Raw genomic sequence first — 23,508 nt, 5'->3', positions numbered from 1 at the left:
TTTGTTGGACATTTTTTTAAAAAATTTTAACAGAACGTGTTTTTTTTTCTTTTTTATAAATTTTAGCAGTTAATTCTCATTTAAAAATATTTTCGATTATTGTAATGACAGAGATGGATCAATAGGACTATACAACCATCTCTGTTCTTTAAGAAACACATTCCCGTTTATAAAAATGACGGTTCGGGGCAGGGGGGGGGGGGGGGGGGAAAGAGAGGTCAAACAAAAGAGTAAAGTAAATTAAGTGGAAGAAGGGGAGAGAGGTCTGTGACTATTTGCGACAAAAAGGAGATAAATATGTGTGTGTGGGGGTGGGGAGTGGGGTTATCTTCTATAAAGCGTTATTATTTAGGGACGAGCCCTTACGATGTATTTATATAGCGGTCAAGGTCATTTAAACATAGCAGCCCCACCCCCCCCCCCCCCCCACGCGACACATGAGATAAAAATTGTCCAAATCCCTCCCCCACACCATCCAATCCGCACCATTCATATATTAATGGCCTCCAGCCAACGGAATCAATGTGACAGTTTCAAAGTCTGGGGATGCCGGGGACATGGACTGGGCGGGGGGGGGGGGGGGGGGGGGGGGGGGAAGGGGGGGGGGGTGAGATAGCGACACGATTGTTACAAGACGACATCGAGAAATGAAGGCCATGTCTAGGAGATGCTGGTCCATACCAGTGGCGTAGCGAGGTCGGGTGTCACCCGGTGCGGCACTTAATGGTGTCACCCCCCCCCCCCCCCTCAGAGGCGTAGCGACTCTTCCCGGTGAGGAACTTCCAATTTTCGATTTGCACCCACCCCCTCAAACTTTCGATTTGCACCCCCCCCCTCAAATTTCTCTCTATATATTTTATTATTTTTTGCCTTGGTGTCACCCCACCTAAATGATGTCACCCGGTGCGATTCGCACCCCCCCCCCCCCCCCCCCGTACGCCTCTGGTCCATACACACAGCATGAAAGCTTTTTATCGGATGTGAGCTATCCTACCCTTGTCTCCCCTACCCCCGACTCTCAATACGGACAGCAGTGTTAGGAACCAATTTAGTCAAAAACATCATCGTACGTACTTTGTCGAATAGCCTTGACCCTTCCCGTGTGTCTGTAGCTGTGAGCAGGTAACGGAATGTGCTCAATGCACGTGTTGGCGTGTGGGTCAAATTTATAGCCTTTCCTGCACGTGCATTCAAAGCCACCAGGTGTGTTTTGACAGACGCGTCCATTGTGGCACCTGGTTGTCCCGTCCCGACATTCGTCAATGTCTGTGTCCAGGTGGAAATAAAACTATGACAATACAGGTGTGACTACTGGAAGGGTGAGCTACACGTGTACTCACGCTCAAACTGTTACATTGATCAAACAAGTGAATAACTGCACTTGCATTTCTATAGCATATATATATATATATATATATATATATATATATATATATATATATATATATATATATATATATATATATATATATACATATGTGTGTATATATATGTGTATGTCTATATATGTATAGGTGACTGTGGGTGTGGGTGGGTGTGTGGTTGTGTGTGTTTGCAATTGCTGTAAACCGTTTCTTTTGTTTTTGTACTATGACTATCTATTCGAATGGTCTCGAAATAGAATGCTGCCTTTACTTTCAACATCAAAGTCATCTAACAGATTCGAGCAGAAACCGAACGCTAGACTTCCAGGATGGATGATCGTCTCTAAACCACTGGAACATAGTCTTAAACTTTCCCTAATTAAATATAACTTTTATGTTAATCATTCTTCTTCACCAAAGACTCATGTATGTTTCGTGTACTCACCAACACACAGTTCGAACCTCGAGTTCCACTCAAAGCCAGACTTCTCACAGTGGCAGGTGATGTTGAAGAGATTTTTCTGCAGACCATCAAAGTCCTGATTTTTTTCTGATGCCCAACTACATGTGGGATTCTGGGATCATGATTTTAAAACTAGGTTTTAATTAATAGAATTGTAAACATTATAGAACTGTTTCGGTGCTGAAGTGGTGATAAAATATCGGGAAAGACAATTCGATAGTCGAGTTTTTTGTTTCATCTTTTCATTGTTGTGAGGGTCAGGATTATAGTATAGGTATCAGAGAGCTTTGATTAGGATTAAGTTTGGAGCTATTCTTATGGACAAAGTTGGGGTTTAGGTTAAAGCTAGACCTAGTGTTGTAGAAAGGGTTAGAATTTCAATTAGTGTCGAGATTCAAGAAAATAGAGCAAGAACTAGCCTTGTCGACGCTTTAGTAAGTGAACAGAAGTTTTTGTGTGTGTTTTTTTTCATTTGTCTATTAAATTTTTAAAACGAAGAATAACAGATTTTCCACGTGGTTGTAAGTGTAGATGTGTAGATATAATGAAAGGCTTACCTTAAGATTACGACATGGATTTCCTTTATCGGTTTTCATGCTGTGATCTGATACAACTGAGCCTTCTGTCTTTCTGCCGTAACATGGATCTCAAAGGAAAGAAAATAGCGACTTAAGATGGAGGAAATAAATACAAAGACTATACTAAAGCAAAAACTTGAAGGCTACTACTTCAGGCATACGGGAGTAATACATTAACTGCATCCCCGTCATTATATCCCTGTATATTACCTCTTACCCCCCCCCCCCCACCACCACCACCACCACCACCGCTACCAATTACCCCCGGTCATTTTGCGAACTGTATATATTTAGGGACAGGTTAAGAAAAATCTAGGGATAAGGGTAGGGATGGCGTCATGGTTATTTATATTGTTCGGTATATGGTTCTGGATAGGGATTGGTTAAAGTTTAGGGATATAGCTAAGTTTAGGGTCAGAGATTGGAGCTAGAAATGTAGATAGATAGGAATAGGTATAATATGGATTCTAAAGATGGGGGGGGGGAATACCCGGGTAGTAATTGACAAGAGTCTGGACGGTAATTACGGGACGAAATGTCTAGGGGGGGGGGGGAGGGGCAATAGCCTAGACTCCAGACATACACAAAGGAATCAGCACAGAAGTTTCGGTAAACGTAACGAGGTTGTGATAAGAATACGATTGAAAAGTTACAAACAGGGAGGCTATAGATTTTTTGTCATCATTTGTTGTGACGTTCACATTGAAATCTTGTATTGTGAAGGTACAATATTCTCATCATTTATGTAGAGCCAAATGTACTTGTCTTATCATTTCTGGTTTCTCCATCGATTTTAAGTATGTTCCGTTCATAATTATAGTACGGTGTGGTCGGTAGCGTGCTAACCCTGTAGTCTCTAGTTCCAAGACTCGAGTCATCGGACGTACCTGTCCACTCAGCTCTAATGGGTACCCGACTCACGTTAGGGAAAGCAAAATCGTCTGTGCATAGAACAGACCATGATATTTCTTCACAAGCCGAGGCCACATAAGCTGGCAAACTACTGCATACACCGCCGTACCAGAAATATTATCTTTTATCATTTAAAATTTAAAATAATTTCGCTTCTATCAAATTCAACATCATATTTGGCGTCAAGGTTACTTTCTTGTTGATGTACCAAACAAATTATGTCTCTATATTTAATGTATGGGAGGTAAACAAATAGGTTGTTGTACCTGGACAAAACTGGATCTCCGCGCAAAGAAACGGAGCGTCGTCCGAATCTTTCCTGAAGTCGTTGACCTTGTAATCCATTCCCTGACTTTCTCGAGACTTCTCCAGGTCAGTGAGACACGGTTGACCCCTCATGTAGTTCTTTAAACCCTGCACCTTCTGTAGCGTGTACCAGCACATGTAGTAGCTGCCAGTCGTCTGCAACACAGCAGACGGTAATAACAAGGGTATCGTTATGTTCAACTTCCGGTTGGGCTAGTTGTAAAGTCATTTAAAAGATCACACGCTTTGCTACATCTTCTATGTCGGTAATTACAGTTATCTATGGCTTGTTACTTTAAATATACATTGCGTTTAAAGTATCTACCAACCTGTAGATAATTTGTATAACGATTTTATATAAAGTATGGATTTTCTACCAACATTCTTTAAACTATTACTACAAAAACAGCTGCCTTAAGTCAACCCTTAACTAACGTTACAACTCTGTACTAACTCTATCTTAAACTCACATCAACCATGTACCACCCATATACCAACACAGTAACGACCGTATAGCAACACAGTACTAACCCTGTACTAGCCCTATAAAAAACATATATCAAAACCATCCCAACCCCATACCAAAACCTTGTGCCAACCCTGTACAAACTAACCCTATACCAACCCGGCACCCCCTATACCAACCCGGCACCCCCTGTACCAACACGGCACCCCTCTACCAACCCGGCACCCCCTGTACCAACCCGGCACCCCCTGTACCAAACCGGCACCCCCTGTACCAACCCGGCACCCCCTGTACCAACCCGGCACCCCCTGTACCAACCTAGCACCCCCTGTACCAACCCGGCACCCCTATACCAACCCGGCACCCCCTGTACCAACCCGGCACCCCCTGTACCAACCCGGCACCCCCTGTACCAACCCGGCACCCCTGTACCAACCCGGCACCCTGTACCAACCCGGCACCCCCTGTACCAACCCGGCACCCCCTGAACCAACCCGGCACCCCTGTACCAACCCGGCACCCCCTGTACCAATCCGGCACCCCCTGTACCAATCGGCACCCTGAACCAACCCGGCACCCTGTACCAACCCGGCACCCCCTGTACCAATCCGCACCCTGAACCAATCCGCACCCTGAACCAACCCGGCACCCCCTGTACCAACCCAGCACCCCTTGTTTGAACCAGGCACCCCCTTTACCAACCCGGCACCCCCTGTACCAACCCGACACTCTTGTACCAACCCTAAACTGAAACAGCTCGAGCGCTGTTTTAAAAGGGTACCAAATGGTTGCGTCTTCGGGGAGGTTGATACCCAGCACATCACGCAGAGAGTAGCTGCCCTTGGCTCTACGGGCTATTTCATACACGCAGCCGTCCAGTCCCTTGTCACAGGCTTCGGCCAATGCAGGGTGGAGCTTCTTCAGGCGGGGCAGGGGAAAGTGCTTGAAAAATACCTGGGGAGAGGGGAGGGGACAACTTATGACAAACTATAGATTATATAGGTATATATATATATATATATATATATATATATATATATATATATATATATATATATATATATATATATATATATATATATATATATATATATATATATATATATAGTTTGTGTCTGTGTGTGTCCATAACCTTTCACGTATACGTGTATGTGTGTGTGTGGGGGGGGGGGGGGTTATTAAATAAAATTTATTTTGAAAAACTTGTAGTAAGCCAAGCATAGCAAAAAAAAAATAGTTATTTGGTTACTTTAAACAAGAAAAACAGCAATAAACCTTATTTAAATAAAACAAATATAAACACCACTATAAGAGCTAGCAAGTGTTTAAAATGCACTTTAGCAAGAAGATAAAACAACATTATCTCTAAGTAAAATCGTTAGCTGCACACGAAAACTCCGATACATTGTAGCGACCAATTCTTATTGTTTACAAATAGTGCCTTCTAAATCCAATTCAACCTTATATTATACCAATAATAGGATATACATTAAGTTCGTGGAATGTCCCTGAGCCCACTCAGCTCTAATGGGTACCTAACTCACGTTAGGGAGAATAAAGTGCTTACACGCATTATCTCTTCACATGCCTAGGTCAAGAAACACGATCTCTACTTCATTAGCCCAATGGATCGCTAGGTATAAAGAGGAATATTTTTTTTTACTTTATATTAAGTCACATTTCTCAAATCCTTTACGTAACACATAACCAAAGTTCGAATAAACCCCTTCCTTTTCCAAGTCTAGGTACGATGACGTCATTTACGGGCGACACCCCCCCCCCCCCTAAAACCTAGCGGTGTTAGACGTTTGATCTGAAGATGTCCGCCATCTTTGACACTACAAAGCAGGAATGTTAACTCTCTAGACCGCGAAGATCTCACGTCTGCTTGACCAGGGTCAGGGGAGTGACCTCACAATTGTTTGAAGAAAGCAGACGGCACGAACCTTTAAGAGGGGAAGTAAGTCTGACTTAATGAGTACAGCAGAGTTTCCTTTTCAAATGTACTTTTATTGTGTTTATTTATTCTTAGAATTTAAAACATCTTACTTATACTGTAGGATTGCGTAATTTATGTGTATATTTAGGGGGGGGGGGGCAAGGATGGGCGCCCGCGCCGGGGACACCATAAAAGAGTTAAGCCAATACGGAAATGGTCTGTTTAATGCGAAAATCTGTTTTATCTAGATATATGAATGCTAATTTATTTTTTATCAAGCATAGTGTAACACATTCAATGATGGGGAGGGAGGGTTGACACCCTACTACCTGTAACTTTGTACAGCTTATATAAAGCTTTTACATGGGCATTGCCTGGGTTTCGGCACAGCGTCCTACTCTATTAAGTGACGCCTTACCTTTAGGGATTTGGCACCCTGAGTCTCCGCACCAACACACTACAGATATATCTATTCTTAGGCACGGTTTAGGCGCATGAATACATTTTTAATCCATTGTTAATTCACAGTAACCACAGTTACAATGTTTGACTTAATATACACGATTTTTTGCCATCTTAGGTCATGCGTTTAGTTTGGCCATGACTGTCTAACCCTGTTTTTGAGCCCACAATATTTTACTTTGGCCATGACTTCTCACCCTGTCTTCGAACCCCCACGATTTTAGTCTGGGCATGACTGTCTCACCCTGTCTTCGATCCCCCACTATTTTAGTCTGTATGTCTGTCTCACCCTGTCTTCGAAGCCCCACTATTTTAGCCTAGGCATGACTGTCTCACCCTGTCTTCGATCCCCCACTATTTTAGTCTGTATGTCTGTCTCACCCTGTCTTCGAAGCCCCACTATTTTAGCCTAGGCATGACTGTCTCACCCTGTCTTCGATCCCCCACTATTTTAGTCTGTATGTCTGTCTCACCCTGTCTTCGAAGCCCCACTATTTTAGCCTAGGCATGACTGTCTCACCCTGTCTTCGATCCCCCACTATTTTAGTCTGTATGTCTGTCTCACCCTGTCTTCGAACCCCCACGATTTTAGTCTGGGCATGACTGTCTCACCCTGTCTTCGATCCCCCACTATTTTAGTCTGTATGTCTGTCTCACCCTGTCTTCGAAGCCCCACTATTTTAGCCTAGGCATGACTGTCTCACCCTGTCTTCGATCCCCCACTATTTTAGTCTGTATGTCTGTCTCACCCTGTCTTCGAAGCCCCACTATTTTAGCCTAGGCATGACTGTCTCACCCTGTCTTCGATCCCCCACTATTTTAGTCTGTATGTCTGTCTCACCCTGTCTTCGAAGCCCCACTATTTTAGCCTAGGCATGACTGTCTCACCCTGTCTTCGATCCCCCACTATTTTAGTCTAGGCATGACTGTCTCACCCTGTCTTCGATCCCCCCCCCCCCCCCCCCCACGATTTTAGTCTGGGCCTGACTGTCTCACCCTGTCTTCGATCCCCCACTATTTTAGTCTGTATGTCTGTCTCACCCTGTCTTCGAACCCCCACGATTTTAGTCTAGGCATGACTGTCTCACCCTGTCTTCGATCCCCCACTATTTTAGTCTGTATGTCTGTCTCACCCTGTCTTCGAAGCCCCACTATTTTAGCCTAGGCATGACTGTCTCACCCTGTCTTCGATCCCCCACTATTTTAGTCTGTATGTCTGTCTCACCCTGTCTTCGAAGCCCCACTATTTTAGCCTAGGCATGACTGTCTCACCCTGTCTTCGATCCCCCACTATTTTAGTCTGTATGTCTGTCTCACCCTGTCTTCGAAGCCCCACTATTTTAGCCTAGGCATGACTGTCTCACCCTGTCTTCGAACCCCCACTATTTTAGTCTGTATGACTATCTCACCCTGTCTTCGATCCCCCCCCCCCCCCCCCCACGATTTTAGTCTGGGCCTGACTGTCTCACCCTGTCTTCGAACCCCCAAGATTGCTCGTTGCCTTTTCTCTTGTCCACCTCATAGTATTTGTGTACAGCTAAGAAGAGCCCCGCCCACCGGATGTTTAGATCTATAGGTTTCTCGTCTGGCTTGATCACGGGACCGCAGTGGACGACATCTGCAGCACACAAAAAAAGTATTACAGTAAAACTTTAAGAACATAGAATTTTTTTTTGCAGTATTATATAATGCTGGGTCTTGTCCAGATAAGCCCCGCCACTAATGCGAAAATTGCTCGTGCGAAAAGTTAAGCCACTTGTGATCTAGGCATTAATTGAATTTTTAAACGCACGCCATAAATACAACTCTTTACCTGTCTCTATGGTTAAGGTTGGGGTTGGGTTTAGGGTTAGGGTTTTTGTTAACACAATACAGACCTTTTAATCGAAATTTCTAATAACTTGTTCCAATTTCACCCTCTTCGATGAAATCTAAGCTAGGTTACTTATCCTCCTTGTCTTATAATCTTTTTTTTTTGGGTGGCGGGGTTTAACTTTTTGGAGGGGCTTATCTGGACAAGATCAGTTTTGCTCAGGAAATAGGGGTTTTCCAGTACACATTTAGCATCGCACAGGAAATTAGTGTTTTACAGTAAAAAAAAAAAGGACATTAATAGTTTAAAATAAACAGCATTTACAACTTTGAGGTCACGAACAAAGTGTTTACAGTACACAAAATTGATTGTTTCACAATAATAAACGATTGAGGTATTTTACTGTAAACATTTTATTTTGCGTTAGGAAAGGAAAAGTGTTGTTTCTTTATTATTTTTATACAAGCTTAACATAGAAATATTCCGATTTAAACTCCATCATTTGACTAATGTTTTGTATTGTTTTAAATTAATTAAGGATCGAATGTTCATGGTAAACATTGCTAAGATTTATTATTAAGAATATAAATTCTATTTTACACACCAGAACAATATAAAATATTGATGTTTTGGTCTCAATAACAGCCAAGAGAAAATAAAAATATCATGATCATTAATTTCTTCTTGTAATTAACATTATGAAAGTAATTAATTTGTAAAGATACCAAGGAAGAAGAATTATTGTCATCATTAATTATGCTAATAAATAAAACTAAAATTTCTCGGTAATAAAATCGCGAGTCTATTTGCCGACGATCCAGACGACTATTTACATAACCTTGACAACCACACAGCGATCAGAAGATGTACAGGCAACGTCAACGGTTCTCAAGTCTATTTTAAACTGCCCCCGCCTTTGTTCAAATACAATGTTGGGGGTATTGCCAGTATTCCAGTGGCGTAGGCAGGGGGGGGGGTTAGGGGGGGTCATAACCCCCTCCCCCCCAAAAGACCCCTCGGTATATATAAAAAGTATAAGGGCGGGGTGCAAATCGAAAGTTTGGGGGGGGGTGTAAATCGAAAGTTTGACAGGGGGTGCAAATCGAAAGTTTGTCCCCGAGTAAAAATTGGAACCCCCCTTGAGACGATCCTGGCTACGCCACTGAAATAATCTTATTATTTTAAATGCAGTTAGAGTATTTCTACTGCGTAGTTAGGGAAGGAAAAATGATAGATTATATATAATGTAAAAATATGTTAGGGGCTGGTAATGGTAACAGGTTATGAAGCCAAAAATATATCTTCATTGTTGGATTAGATTATGAATGAATTGGTAGATCTAGAGAAAAAGTTACAAATTATCATATTAACAAGAATAAATGTAATATGGTTTTCTATGACCACCGACGGGGCATATAAAGCTATGATTTGATCACATCGCTTTCTTCCCCTATACCAGTCCCTAGTCCGGCACAGTGGCTGATTAAGAGGGGGGGGGGTTGACTAGGCAGCAGCCAGAGGCCCCCAAATGTTGGGTGTCTCAAAATAATGTCTTAGCTGCAACAAGATATAAACAGTCCATGTGTTATTAAAGTCAAGCGTAACTGGTTCTTCCTCTTGTCCTGACCTTAACTATAACAGCAATACAAGCGTATACAATAAGCTAATAATCTCGACACAGTACTGTTTTTCCTTCAAGTTTTCATCCAAGGACATTTTATAGAACCTACGCGTGTTTCAGTGCCGGCACCAGGTTATTTAGCGCCTTAGGCAAAACTTATTAAAACGACACCTTTCACACAAATTAATTACTAAAGAAATAAGAATAAGAAAACAATTTATCAAAAGTGACATATTAATTTATTATCAATTGCATACACGTTATAAATAGACATCAAAATCAAATTTCACTTGTCTCCTTCATCTCAAAAGTTTGTACTAATTCCTTCAATTCTAGTTTGCAAGCGTAATTGCATTTTATTGAAACTGTTGCTAAGACCACGAGTCTGTTTTGAAATTTACAACATAGCCCCCCCCCCCCCTTTGGAAAATTTTAAGTGCTTTCCCCCCCCCCCCCCCCCACCCACCCCTCTCGGGAGAAAAAAAGTCTAGAAAAATACAATGAAAAAAATAGTTCTTGTAGTGCTGGGCTCACTGCAGTCCTTCCAATGTGAGTTCCAATACGGAACATACCTGTTTTAAGCTTGACTGTCTTTAGTTATACTTGTAAAATGTCTATATTGTGTGATTATGTTTTTGTTTTTGTTGATTACTATTATTTTTTTTTCAATAAAAGGTTATACATGTTATAGATTCCAGCCTAAAATTGTTATATATGAATCCTTTAGGGGAGAGTGAAAAATATGAAGAGAACATTAATTAGATGTTTAATTTACGACTTAGACTGTATGTCTACTAATAGAAAGTAGTGCAGTCTAAAACAGCTACTGATGTATTTGTTTTTCAACTTGATAATGCTAAAAAACCTACCAAATTATTTTGTTTAGAACGCAAGCTCTATATAATTTTTACAATAGCAAATAATAACTTAAAGTTGTGTTTATATGTAAGCGATCAACCTAATGTCAAGCATTTGAAATGAATGTAAAGTTAAGCAACGAATTACCTCCCATTTGTAAATCCAAATAACAAAATTTTATTCATGGGAAATAACTTTCACAAGAATAGCTAAATTAACCAAGTGTAACTAAGACATGCTTGAAAAACACAATAAAACGCTCTACATTTCATCAAGTAATAATTATAATACGTCTTTATATTATCTATGTAAGCTTTTGAAAACATTATATTTTACTCATTGAATAATTAACTGTTTGGCTTTGTTTGAAAGTCTAAAAACGGTAGCTTTATTGTAACATACTTTTATTCAGTTTTAATGACATACAATTATAGATCAGCTTATGTTTCTAGTCTCTAGAGTAAACTGAAATTTTGGATCCCCGATATTAAGGGACGCTTTATAAATAAACCGAGAGTGATCCCCCCTGAACTTTCTCGAATATTCCTAGTATAACACTACGGGGATAGCACCTCGGGATATAGACATGGTTTTAATCCATTTTTACTTAAACTTTTTAAAATAGAATAGAATCTCGAAAAAAAATTGCGCACCAAGTGAACGCCAAAAAATATGTGAATAATAGTGCGGAATATTATTAGTACTTTATAAATTCACGTGCGTTTTTTGGAGAAATCGGAAATAGCGTAAATTACTACTTCCAGTCAACGGAAATTCCTCAAATTTTGACAAAAGGAAGAAAATTAGATCTTTTACTTACATTTGCAATTTCATTTATCTATCTGAAACAGTACTCAAGTTTGAAAAATTTAAAGTAGAATATGTGCCACTTCCGGTTACCAGAAATCGCTGAAAAGTTGATACAGAACTATTAATTTGATATAATACTAATATATGAAATTTCATCAACCTAGCTTTAACGGTACTCAAGTTATCGTGTTCACAGACACACATACACACACAAACATACACACACACAGATATAATTATGTTTTTTCCGACTCAGGGAGGTGTAAAACGTCGAGATTTGCAAAAATCTCGATATTATTTTTTTTTGCACGATTGCAATACTTTCTCTATACTTCGTATACGAGAAAGTAAAAAAACAATCACGAGTAACTATTTGAGACATTGATAGAATTATTGATTAAATATAAAACAAATTATAATTTGAAAAAACAAAATTTACGGTTAGTTATAAATTCCATCTTGTTTAATATTATATATATATATATAGATTCTTTAAGAGTGTTAATATCGATTCCTAAAAACCGTAAGATTTTTCAACTAGAGAACGCCTACCTTTCTTTTTAGTGTGTTCCGTGCCGAATTGAAATCATCTAACTTACGATAAACTCGACTACTCGATATACTCTACTACATTCACTACACATATCAAACTTCGATACCTAAACATAATTAGACTCGATGCTCCAGAACTACGATACCAACTCGTTTAACTTCACCAAGCTCTACACATGGTACTCTCAATCAACAACGATTTCACTAGACCTACAACAACACATTAACGATCAATATAATTCGATACCTTAATACCACAAGAATCAATACTCCCGAAATCCAGAAATACGATACTTCATCACCTGCATTCTCATTTCTCTATTACCCATCAGATTCAACTAGATCTTCAACTACAAAACAGCCGAATAAAAATTATGACACTTTAACACTTCGGTACCTTATACCTACGAAACGATATCAGCAACAGCCTTCCGCCGTTACTCCCAAATCTAAAAGATCCATCAAAACTTACCAAACAAAAACAATACTTTGAACACCCCGTCATTACAAAACTCTATACACCAGGACAGATTTCTAATTCAAAGTCAGAGAAAACGAGACTTACAAGCCCAATTAAAATTATTGAAATGTTCGAAATTTAAATTACGAACTTATTTAATCATTTTCTACAACTACGTGACACCAAATTAAAAAGGCAAAGTGACTCGTAAAAAGCGCCCCGACCTTTCCAAATTAGGGAGGTGGGGTTGCATTTTCACCATCGCGAATAAATATGCGCCTATATAGACCTAATTTTGGGGTGAGGGTGCAGAATTGATAGTTCGTCCTGTGTGCAGAAATAGATCGCTACTCCTTTATAAAAGTTGTTAATTATTAGGTACTTTATGATAATAGCGAATAAACATTTTGAAACCCCCTAGGGATGGCGCCCTAGGCGACCGCCTAGTTAGCGCCGGCCCTGAGTGCAGAGTTTCTTCCATGCATCTCATGCATCTACCGCCTCCCCCACCCCATGTTGACCCCCCCCCCCCGAAAATATCAAGTGCCCCCCCCCCCCTCCCTCCCCGGAGAAAAAAAGTGTGGAAGAAACACTGCCTGCGTGTATTTTCCAGACATTTTTCGCCATGGTGTGGGGTGACGGGGTTGCTCTTAAAACTTCCTGGTATGAGCATATAAAGTAGACCGATATACGTTCTGTATACTGTATACGTTTTATTTAAACAAGGTTTAAGTAGACCAATGTATGTTCTGTATACTGTATACGTTTTATTTAAACAAGGTTTGAGTAGACCAATGTATGTTTTGTATACTGTATACGTTTTATTTAAACAAGGTTAAAGTAGACCAATGTATGTTCTGTATACTTCATACGTTTTAGTTAAACAAGGTTAAAGTAGACCAATGTATGTTCTGTATACTTCATACGTTTTAGTTAAACAAGGTTTAAGTAGACCAATGTATGTTCTGTATACTGCATACGTTTTATTTAAACAAGGTTAAAGTAGACCTATATATGTTCTGTATAATGTATACGTTTTATTTAAACAAGGTTAAAGTAGACCTATATATGTTCTGTATACTGTATACGTTTTATTTAAACAAGGTTTACAGGGAGGACGAAATCCGGTAAGGGAGGGGCGCCCCCATTCCCGGACAGATGCCTGAAAGAAACACTGGATTCGACAATTTTTCGGAACTTTAAGGGTAAGAGTTTGATTCAGTGTTAAGTTTGAAATATTGTTACCAGTGGTATTTTCTATTCTAAATTGTGGGTCTACTGAAGCGATGAGTTGGCCCTACCCACTGAGAAATTAAACATTATACGTCTAATCATCCTAGTCATTAACCTCCACAAAAGACCAAGATTCCCCTACGTGACTTACCTATAAGAAAGAACAAGAACAACATCATTAAGGGACACATCCTAAAATGGTAAACAGATATGGCGAGGTGTATTCCAGTGCAAAGTTATCGATGCCTCATAAGTCAAGTGGTGTGCAAGTCTAACAGTGAGATCAGTTGCTGTGTTTCTCCAACTACGTATTTTCTTTGTAACGTATTATAACAAAAGTTAGATTAATCAGATAATCATCTTAAAAGTAAACTGGGTCTTCAACATAATGATAGGATTAGTAGGCTGTGTGATCAGAAGTATAAAAAAAAATTCCCCAAAACTGCTTCAGCTTTTATGCTTTCAGCACAGAAATGCATGGTGCAAAACAGTCTATCGTGCGCTTTAGTGTGTTGTTACTAAATTATTTTTACTTTCTCGTATATACGAAGTATAGCGAAAGTCTTGTAATCGTGCAAAAAAAAACGAGATTTTTTAAAATCTCGACGTTTTACACCTCACTGAGTCGGAAAAACATAGTTTTGCAATCTTGTCCGTATGTCTCTGTGTCTGTGTGTGTCTGTGTAAACACGATAACTCGAATACCATTACAGCTAGGTTGATGAAATTACATATATAAGTATAATATCAAAATCGTCGATCCGTATCAGCTTTTGAGCAATTTCCGATAACCGGAAGGTGAACTTTTTCTACTTTGAATTTTTCAAAAGCCTATAACTTGAGAACTATTTCAGATAGATAAATGAAATTTCACATGTAAGTAAAAGACCTAATTCTCTGCCTTCCATCAAATTTTGAGTAATTTCTGTTGATCGAAAGTAGTAATTTTAGCTATTTCCGATTTCTCAAAAAAAAAAAACGCATTTGAATTTATAAAGTACTAATAGGCACATTTTATTATGGTGTGCAATCCTTTTTCCTATGAGATTTTATTCTATTTTAAAAAGTTTAAGTATTAATAAAGGATTAAAAATCATGTCTATATCCCGAGTTTCCATCCCCTGTTGTTTCATATAAGAATATTCGAGAAAGTTTAGGGGAGATCACTCCCGGTTTATTTTGTCATACTGTTAATTTTTTAAAAAGACAAATTGTACTCGTCGAATTTCCTCCACAGTATCATAAAAAGTAAGAATATGCCCTTATCCCCTTATCTTTAAACAAATCATGTTATCTATATATAAGTAGACTATCCATGCCATGTCATTGTTTCATGTTGTACCCAGACGATAAGCTTTTTGCATAATTCAAGGAATATAAGTAGAATTTAAAAAATCTTCAAATGCTTGCAATTTTCATAGTCTCCCTTGAAATTGTTTTACTAAAATGTTAATTGAACTAATATTGATAGTTAAACTAAATATAATACATAAGTCTTTTTTTTAAATGGCGAAAAAACCCAACTATGTTTCACATTTTATAACAACAAAAAAATTAACGCAAATAACTGGCTCAATATTTTATTATGTCCAAAGATACAGATATATTATGTCGTATAAAAGACCAGAATGAGCAATAGTAAAAATAAATGAAACAAATAAAAATCTGGTCGCCAATAAAACAAAAGTTGGATTAGTTTGGTCCAACATGACCTAGAGTCAAATTCCTGCACAAGTAGACAATTTTAATACAAACAGCAAGACGAGTGTGAACAAAGGGTCAATCTGTCTATGTTAAGAAAAAAATCAGGAATGAGATCCAGTGATCAAAGTTATGGAATTTCTAGCAACAGTATTTGAATATTACCCTGATAAAGTGAGAGTCTTGCACAAAACTCTTGGTTAAAACAAACTCAGTGAGACCATGAGTCACTGGGGTAAATGAGGACAGGGTTTCTTTCAGGCATAGTCTACCAGCATTTAGTCCACCCCACCACAAAAAAAAATCATGCCAGATGCCCTCTCCCCTCCTCAGAGAAAAAAGTCTGAAAGAAACACTGAATGAGTACATCAAGAATTGTTAAACTATCAGTAGATTCATGGATTTCAGGAAATTGGGTGATACACTTGGTCCATGCATTAGCAGAGGTTTGCAAGTTCACATAGAAGAGCTTATATAACCATAGAGCACTTTAAAAATGTAAATATGTTTCAATGAGCTGTAATAAATTAGTAAAAATTCAGTGTGTATCAGCACAACATATTGCTTTAAGTCAACTGACAAAACTTATTTAAAAACAACATAGCTTGACTGGGTTAAAAAGTCTACATTTCTTTATGATTTGATGGTAAATCTAAAACAATTCTTACTGTCAGGTTTAAATAAAAAAAGTTACAAAATAATATTTTACTTCTCAATGGAAATTTGTAACTTCAAAAATATTTATTTCAACATCACAATGTTGTTAGTTATTTGTATATTTAATCATCTGAATATAACCATTTTAGTATTACTGAAGTATTAAGAGTGATTAGAAATCTATAGCCTACTTTTTTTTATTACTACTCTAAGCATAAGAGGAATGTCATGTATTCAATGTAAAAAATGTAAAGTTGTCTGGAATGTCAAAGGCAAGATATTCAACATGATGACAATATATGAAAACTAATGTAACTATAAAATAAGCAATTAAGTGAATTTTTGTTTCCATTTAACAACTTTAGTGTTTGTAATTAAATAATTATATAGTATGCATAATCAAGCTGTTAGATAAATTTAAGATGACCTGATTGCTTTAGTATTTAAATAATTATAATAGGATCAGATCTGTACAAAGGCCATTCTAATTTAGTGCAACTTGGTTTATGCTCTCTATACAAAAGTTTATATTTTGATACAAGTTTGTTTAATGTAAGACTAAATACTATTATAAATATACAACATTTATGGAATTTATGGAACTATATTGCTCTACATAAACAAAAAAATTGTATTATCATTTTTGAACATCTATCAATTTAAAAAAGCTACTATTAAAAAACAAAACTGAAAAAAAAAATGAATGAACTTAAAAAATGAGTTTATTAAGAAAATAATTTGATTACGCCCAATCTAGTGTACTCTTTGAACTGTTTGTTTAAAACACAGTTAGATTTTAAACAATTAGCTTCTTCTGATAAAAAATTGTTTTTTTTTTACAATAAATGCCAGAAGAAAAACTGACCATGGGTCTGAAAAACAAAGCTTAAAAAATATATCTTACTACTAAAGATCATGACAACAAGAAAACTTGGGAATAATGCTTCTGAAGTCTTATTTACAAAAGCTATTGTTTATTTACAACATCAAATACTTGTATTCATCATTACAAATGTGTGTATAAACAATGAAATCTTGACCACAACTTATACAGTAGTTAATATCTAGGTTAAAATATTTACAAACAGAAATGTTTAGTAGTGTCCGTTTTACCTGCAGCTTTAACATAAAAAAAAATTAAAATATACTGAAACAATGTACTGTAACATTAGGAAACAAAACAAGTAATTTATTGAGAATTTGTTTAGCTTGTTTGTAATGTGTTACTTCTGTTAATTCAGTTTCTGTTTGCAAAACATGACTTCAGACAGATGAACCATAGAGTTTATTATAATTGTTTTGCCTCCTCTAATCACAGACAGAACATGGATTTACAGATAAAAATTCTAAAAAGTAAAACTAAGTGAATTTTGGAATGTCAGAGACAAAAATATGGAACAAAATGATTTTAAAATTTATGTTGAGGTATTAGATGAAAGATTAACTACATATTGTACAGTTCATATTGTTATTGTTTAATAAATTAAAATTAACTGGTCAATGCTTACCTTAGTCTATTTGTTAGTTTAAAATATTCACAGCTTACAAAACTAAATAATCTATTACTCCAACTCTATCAAGTCGTTCGTATTTCAAAATTAAATAGATCAAAATGATTGTGATTTAAATTTAAGTTTTAACATGAACCAATTAAATGCTTTTAAAAAGTTTTATGGTTTCTAGTTGTTTTTTAAATCAAGTATGAATTCTGGAATATTCTAAAACATCAAGTGAAGTAATTGATAAACAGCTATAAGGCACTAGTTCAATAAACATATCAATAACAAGTCCAAGTGATATAATTTGTATAAATATCTGAAGCATTTTTAAAAATCTTATATACAGAAATTTTACACTTGAAATAAAAATGTATAAAATGTGCTGCTCATTTGTTGATTAAAATTGTACAGAAAATGTGTCACAGAGTCTGCATAAGATGTATTTTAAATTTGCTAGCAACAAGATCACAATAAAACAACGGTAGCCACCTTAAATGACTTAGCTTAAAGCCTAAGAGTCAAAAAAAATTTTTAACCCAATTTCTTTGTTGTAATTCAATGTAATATTTTATAGTTAGGTACAGGTCTTTTTTTTTCTAGGTCAATGTAATAATGGCCATCAATTTAAATCTTGGGATTTCAATGTAGAAAAGGAGACAATTTGAAGTTCAATATATTGCAATGCAAACACATTTTAAAATTTCTATCAGCTACTTTACAAACTATCTGGAATTTTCATCTTGACATGAGACAATAGATTTGTCTACCTAAACAAACAATGATATTGTTTACAGATTAACACCTGTCAATATAAACACTGCAGCATATTTTAAAACAAGTGTTTGAAAAACAATGTACACAATATACGCACAACTCATTGACCTGTCTATTTTACAGTCTTAAACACCTCCATGTATCTTAGAAACAATACAGAAGGTTTATTTTTATATGGTTACATCTAAATAAGCAGGGCATTCATCTTTCAAGAAATATTAAGATACATAATCATCATCCTATTTAAGCTTAAAAAAATTCTTTTACTTAAAGCATAATTTGAAAACTGCATAGACAAAATTCCAGGTAAATTAGGATGTTTGTACACATGTGAACTCTAAACCTGCTGCTGCCAACAAGAAGAAAACTAAATTTTAAGAAACAAACTCCAGATGGCATAGTTAAAGTACACTGCTTAAATGTTATATAAAACTTTCAGCAATTTTACCTGTTCTATTGTGTTGATCTGAATAATTATCATGCGATGCCATGGATTTTTCAGCTATATTTAACAAGTCTTTTGGGGATAAAACAGTTGGTGACTGCAGCCCGTTGCTGTGAACTGTTCTCTTTGGTTTGACAGGTGGATTACCTCCATTCTGCTGTTGGCGCATCTTGGCGACAAACTCCTTGTGTTTTTGCAAAGCATCTTGATTATCATGACTAAATGCAGGATTTTCTAGCCCTACATGAGGGTCAACATAGTTCTTTAGTGGGGCCAAGTCATGCTTAGATCTGGTCATGTAGCTTTGGTCATTATAGTCATACGAATCTTCTCTAGAGCGTTGACCGTCAGTGTCAGGACTGTAGCCGCTGTCAGCATTTGTAGAGCGAGATGACCTGTCGCTGTCTTGTTTCTTAAGTGGTACTTCATACATATGGTCATCACCATTAATACCTGGCCGTGATGGCCGATCATAGTGGGAGTTGACCAGTTTCCCAGAGGCAACGTTCTGATATCTATCTGGTGCTTTAATTTCCACGTTAGCATTGATATGTCCATATTTGTCAGTAACAGCTGGCTGTGTAGGTTTCTGGGGTTGGTTTCTCCTTGGTGGAGCACTTTGTTTATTCTCTCTTGGTCTTTGCCAGTCAACCGAATGCTCGTCTTCAACCCCAGAATCATAGTATCTATCAACCTTATGTGCAGCATTTGCATACCCATAAGCCATATCATGCTGATCATTTCTTGGATTGTAATATCCATCAGAATAGTCATAATCATCCAAATGTTCAGGGTGAACATTACTGTCATACCCGACAGCTCCTTTCAGCTCCAAGTCATCCGCATGCTGATCAGCTGACTGACTGTCGTAGTGGGCCGAGCTTGGCCCCGCCTCTCTATTGGGAGGGTTTCGTTGACGTTTTTTCTTTCTAAAACTCTCATACAGTCGACCAGCCTGAGCGTAGCTGTAGTTATGCTCAGGGACAGCTTCACCTATATCAGTCAGGGGCGAGACTCCGTTGATGGTCCACTGTGGGAGTAGGGCCCGGATTTCATCTGGTGATTAAAGTAAAATAATAAATTTTGTTTTTATCTTTGGAACTCTAAAAATTTAGTGTTGTTAAAAATACTTTATTTCAAGTCTCCGAAAATAAAGTATTTAAAAAGCTTCAGAAAAGTGAATAAAAGAAAGGCATGATTGGACCTTCAAATATAAAATATATTTGGAAACCAGCTGTACACTTTTCATTTTTTTTCAGTTCTTGACAGCCAACTTCATTAAAATATATACTATCAGCACATAATTTGCTGGAGGGGGATACCTTCCAACACTAAAATTAAGAACGAAGAAGAAGCACATAATGTCAAGTCATAAGAAACTTCCAAGTTTGGACCCTGTGACTAAAACACATTACCAATAATCATATTATTTCAACTTGCTGACAACTAATTCCCCTGACAATACATGTCAAATACATACCTTCAGTTACAGGAGCAAGGTGCGGCTTGGGGAATTTTTGACCATTATATTGACTCCACTCCATCTCATGCATGCCTATATCTTCAAACTTGCACAAGAACTCTAGGTTCTGAATAAACAAAAGTACGTTTGTATTTAAAAGGAAGTTATAATTTTAAAATATAAGATCAAATGAATACTATGTTTAATAAGTTCAATCACAAACTAGTTTAAATTATCAAAACTATAATATAATTTCAATTAATATTAAATCAAAGCATAGCTTCTACTTACAGGCAATTCAAACATCCCCATATTCTTTTTGAATGTAGCAGCATAACCATGGTAACGGATAACTAAATCACAGTGGTCCCATTCAGCATAGCGGAAATGTAACAAACAGTCATCAAGTCCACTAGAAGACTCTAGTGCCTCATTCATTTCCTTCTGACGGAGGTGCTCTCTATAAACTCTCTGAATCAAGGCACCAAACTGAAACTAAGTACAACATTTCCCTTTATATAAATCATTCTGTGGACATTTCAAGGAACAAATTTCCACTTTATATGAAACATAATGACAAGATTTCACTTCAATACAAAAGTCTTGTAAAGGACAAGGTACTGACCCTAATCTAAAACAAAAGTCTTGTAAAGGAAATGATACTGACCCTAATCTCCACAGATTGTCCACGGTCTATTGCTCCCTTGGCCAGATCTAGCCCCATTTGTAGCCTGCTAAGAACTTTGGGATGTGTTTGGTTCACCATGACAACCCATGGCTCTGTGTACAGTAAAACATTGGAATTTTAATAAATTAAACACAGACTAGATAGAATTTAACAAAAAGATATACAAACACAATGAGGACAATGGTGAAGAGTATTATCTCCAGTATAAGAATTTAAGAATATTGTAAAAATTTTCTACCATCATTGTAACAAGCTCCACAGTTGTGCCCTAGCCCTCTGCCAAAGTGTAGAACAGGCTGTAAAATCAGAGGCCGGCGCAAAATTTCATGTCGAAAATCATCTATTTCTTTTTTCCTTTCCATGCGGTATGTCCTAAAAAATTTTAAATAATTATTAACAGAAGATATTGTAAGCAAAAAACATACTCCACTTCGCAAAGACTTAAATGTAAGAAAATGATAACCAGAATGTAAATGATATTCAACACTAAAATTACCTTCTGTGTGGGACAACATTCACAAGCCTATCAATAGATTCTACACCTGAACCATCCGGCAGGGTTCGAACTAGTCTATATAATACATTGTTGTTTTGACCAACCGATTCACGGCTAGCGATGATCAAGGCTACAGGAAAGTCTTCCATTTTTGCAACCTAGACACAAAGAGAAGTATTTATGTATTTATATGCAGATATTATTTGTTGAATTACAAACTTCTTGCATTTATCAAATAATTTAAAAGAATGGCAACATATGAAATCAAATGATATGTAAAAATCAAATTTAAGTAATAGGCAGCCTGATTGCAGTCTGAACAGGCCTACTAACAGTTGTTAATATTAAGACAAGTGTAAGGCCTACACATCAATTGTTCTCATTGATGAATTTAGCCTTACTCCTCTGTTGTAGAGGGGTATTGAGGACACTAATCCGACATAGCCCGGCATAAATAGGTAGATTCGTTATCTTTCATTCATTAAGAAAAATTAAGAACCGAAAAATGCATTAAAATAAATAGGTTTAATAGGCCAGGTAATAAACACTAAGCTACATTTTTTGTGTGTTATCTTTTGACAGTGATAGACCTACACTTTTTTCTTCTTGCATTTATCAAATAATTTAAAAGAATGGCAGATCTAAATGTTTTTGTGATTGTGTGTGTGTGGGTGCCAAACCTTAACGTCGGGCCTAACAGAAAAGTAAAAGTTTGAAAGTAAATTAATAATAATAACAACGTACACACGTTAGGCCCTATTTACCTGGATTTATAATGTTATCAGTGGTAATTTAAAATTTTGAACTAACTGTGTGTTACGTACGGTTTGTTAGAAATTTAAACCGACTTGAATTGACATGGTCACGACAAGAAAACTAACGTCTTCAAAACCAGGAAATGGACACATTCTTGTAGTCATACGCCATCTTAGTACAGGTGACAAGGGACAAGAGAAAAGTAGGTCATGTCAGGTGTCATTCTTATCCGGTGTTCAGGTAAATTATACGGCATTTTCAATTATCACTGAGAAAAAAATAAGTTTCTGAATAAATGCTAAAAATTGAATAAAAAGTACACATTATAAACAAAAATTTTTAAACGCACTAGAGCAATTGTGCTAATATCGTGGCGTTTTTTCATCTTTAGTTGGCAGCCATTAATTGATCGACATTCATGCCAAACTTTTCCAACATTCGTTGGCACCGGGCCGCTTTCAAACACAAATTGTCGGAAAATTGATTGGGGGTGTGTGCTGTAAAATTATCCAGCCCTCTGTGATTATTACATCACAAGGTCTAATTATATCTTACTTTAGCTCTCTGTAGCTCGTAGAATACAATGGCCCTGGATCTGCCACGGCTAGCTCCCATCCCTCCCACATCTTTTTTACACCCCCCCCCCCAAATAAAATAAGTTGCACTCTAGTGTAGGCCTACCGCCCCACTCCCTCAAAATGCGATTTTTATTTGGTTAAAACAGCGATTTTTTTCAAATTTTTTTTTGACCTGTCGGTCAAAACTGGGTGTCTTATATTGGTTATTACAGTACACATCAAGTCTTTGAAAGATACGAAATAACGGCGAAAAAAAAAGAATAGTGCAGTGACGTTTTTTTTTTACGGATGACCACTGTTCAAACTTTATCTACCACTATAGTGTATAGTCTGCTTTAAAGCAAAACACCATTTGTGACATTGATGTTTTTCATTATTATCTTGTTATATACGAGGATGGACGGTATTACACATAGATCTATTTAGCAAGAACCCTAATAGGCTACACCTGATGCAACACGCGGTTAAAACTTTTCTTCTCCTTATAGGCTTACGTTTTGCGAAAGGGGTCGTCCATAAAGACGTCATGCATTTTAAACGATTTTACCCTTCCCTCCACAACATAAAAAAGTCCCCTCCCCAGGTTCTTCACAGTGTTCCACTTCACTCCGCAGT

At 37.2% G+C, this 23,508-nt stretch overlaps 2 protein-coding genes across 2 annotated transcripts in view; both read right to left on the bottom strand.

The window, feature by feature from the left end:
* The window catches only part of LOC131946514 (uncharacterized), a 44,874-nt gene extending 30,861 nt beyond the window's left edge, over nt 1–14,013 (bottom strand). Inside the window, exons 1-7 of the mRNA XM_059307334.1 lie at nt 13,989–14,013; nt 7,960–8,108; nt 4,831–5,043; nt 3,584–3,779; nt 2,385–2,473; nt 1,810–1,939; nt 1,075–1,266 (exon numbers count right to left, since the gene is read on the bottom strand). Of these exons, the coding sequence (XP_059163317.1) occupies nt 1,075–1,266; nt 1,810–1,939; nt 2,385–2,473; nt 3,584–3,779; nt 4,831–5,043; nt 7,960–8,108; nt 13,989–14,013 (994 nt within the window). The remainder of the gene's footprint in view (nt 1–1,074; nt 1,267–1,809; nt 1,940–2,384; nt 2,474–3,583; nt 3,780–4,830; nt 5,044–7,959; nt 8,109–13,988) is intronic.
* A 4,681-nt stretch (nt 14,014–18,694) lies between these two features.
* On the bottom strand, nt 18,695–22,501 carry LOC131946508 (uncharacterized). Its single transcript, XM_059307327.1, has 7 exons — nt 22,384–22,501; nt 21,560–21,717; nt 21,302–21,435; nt 21,043–21,155; nt 20,667–20,870; nt 20,394–20,502; nt 18,695–19,969 (listed from the first exon to the last, which is right to left on the bottom strand). Exons 2-7 carry the CDS (start codon nt 21,706–21,708, stop codon nt 18,891–18,893), a joined length of 1,788 nt encoding a protein of 595 aa, XP_059163310.1. The 5' UTR covers nt 21,709–21,717; nt 22,384–22,501; the 3' UTR covers nt 18,695–18,890.
* Nucleotides 22,502–23,508: the final 1,007 nt, after the last annotated feature.

This window comes from Physella acuta, unplaced genomic scaffold (genome assembly GCF_028476545.2).
Source record: "Physella acuta isolate Inbredline_101_S28 unplaced genomic scaffold, ASM2847654v3 ptg000562l, whole genome shotgun sequence".
Taxonomy (NCBI): Eukaryota; Metazoa; Mollusca; class Gastropoda; family Physidae; genus Physella; species Physella acuta.
Note: the sequence above shows the minus strand (reverse complement) of the source record. Positions and strands in the feature narration are given on the sequence as shown.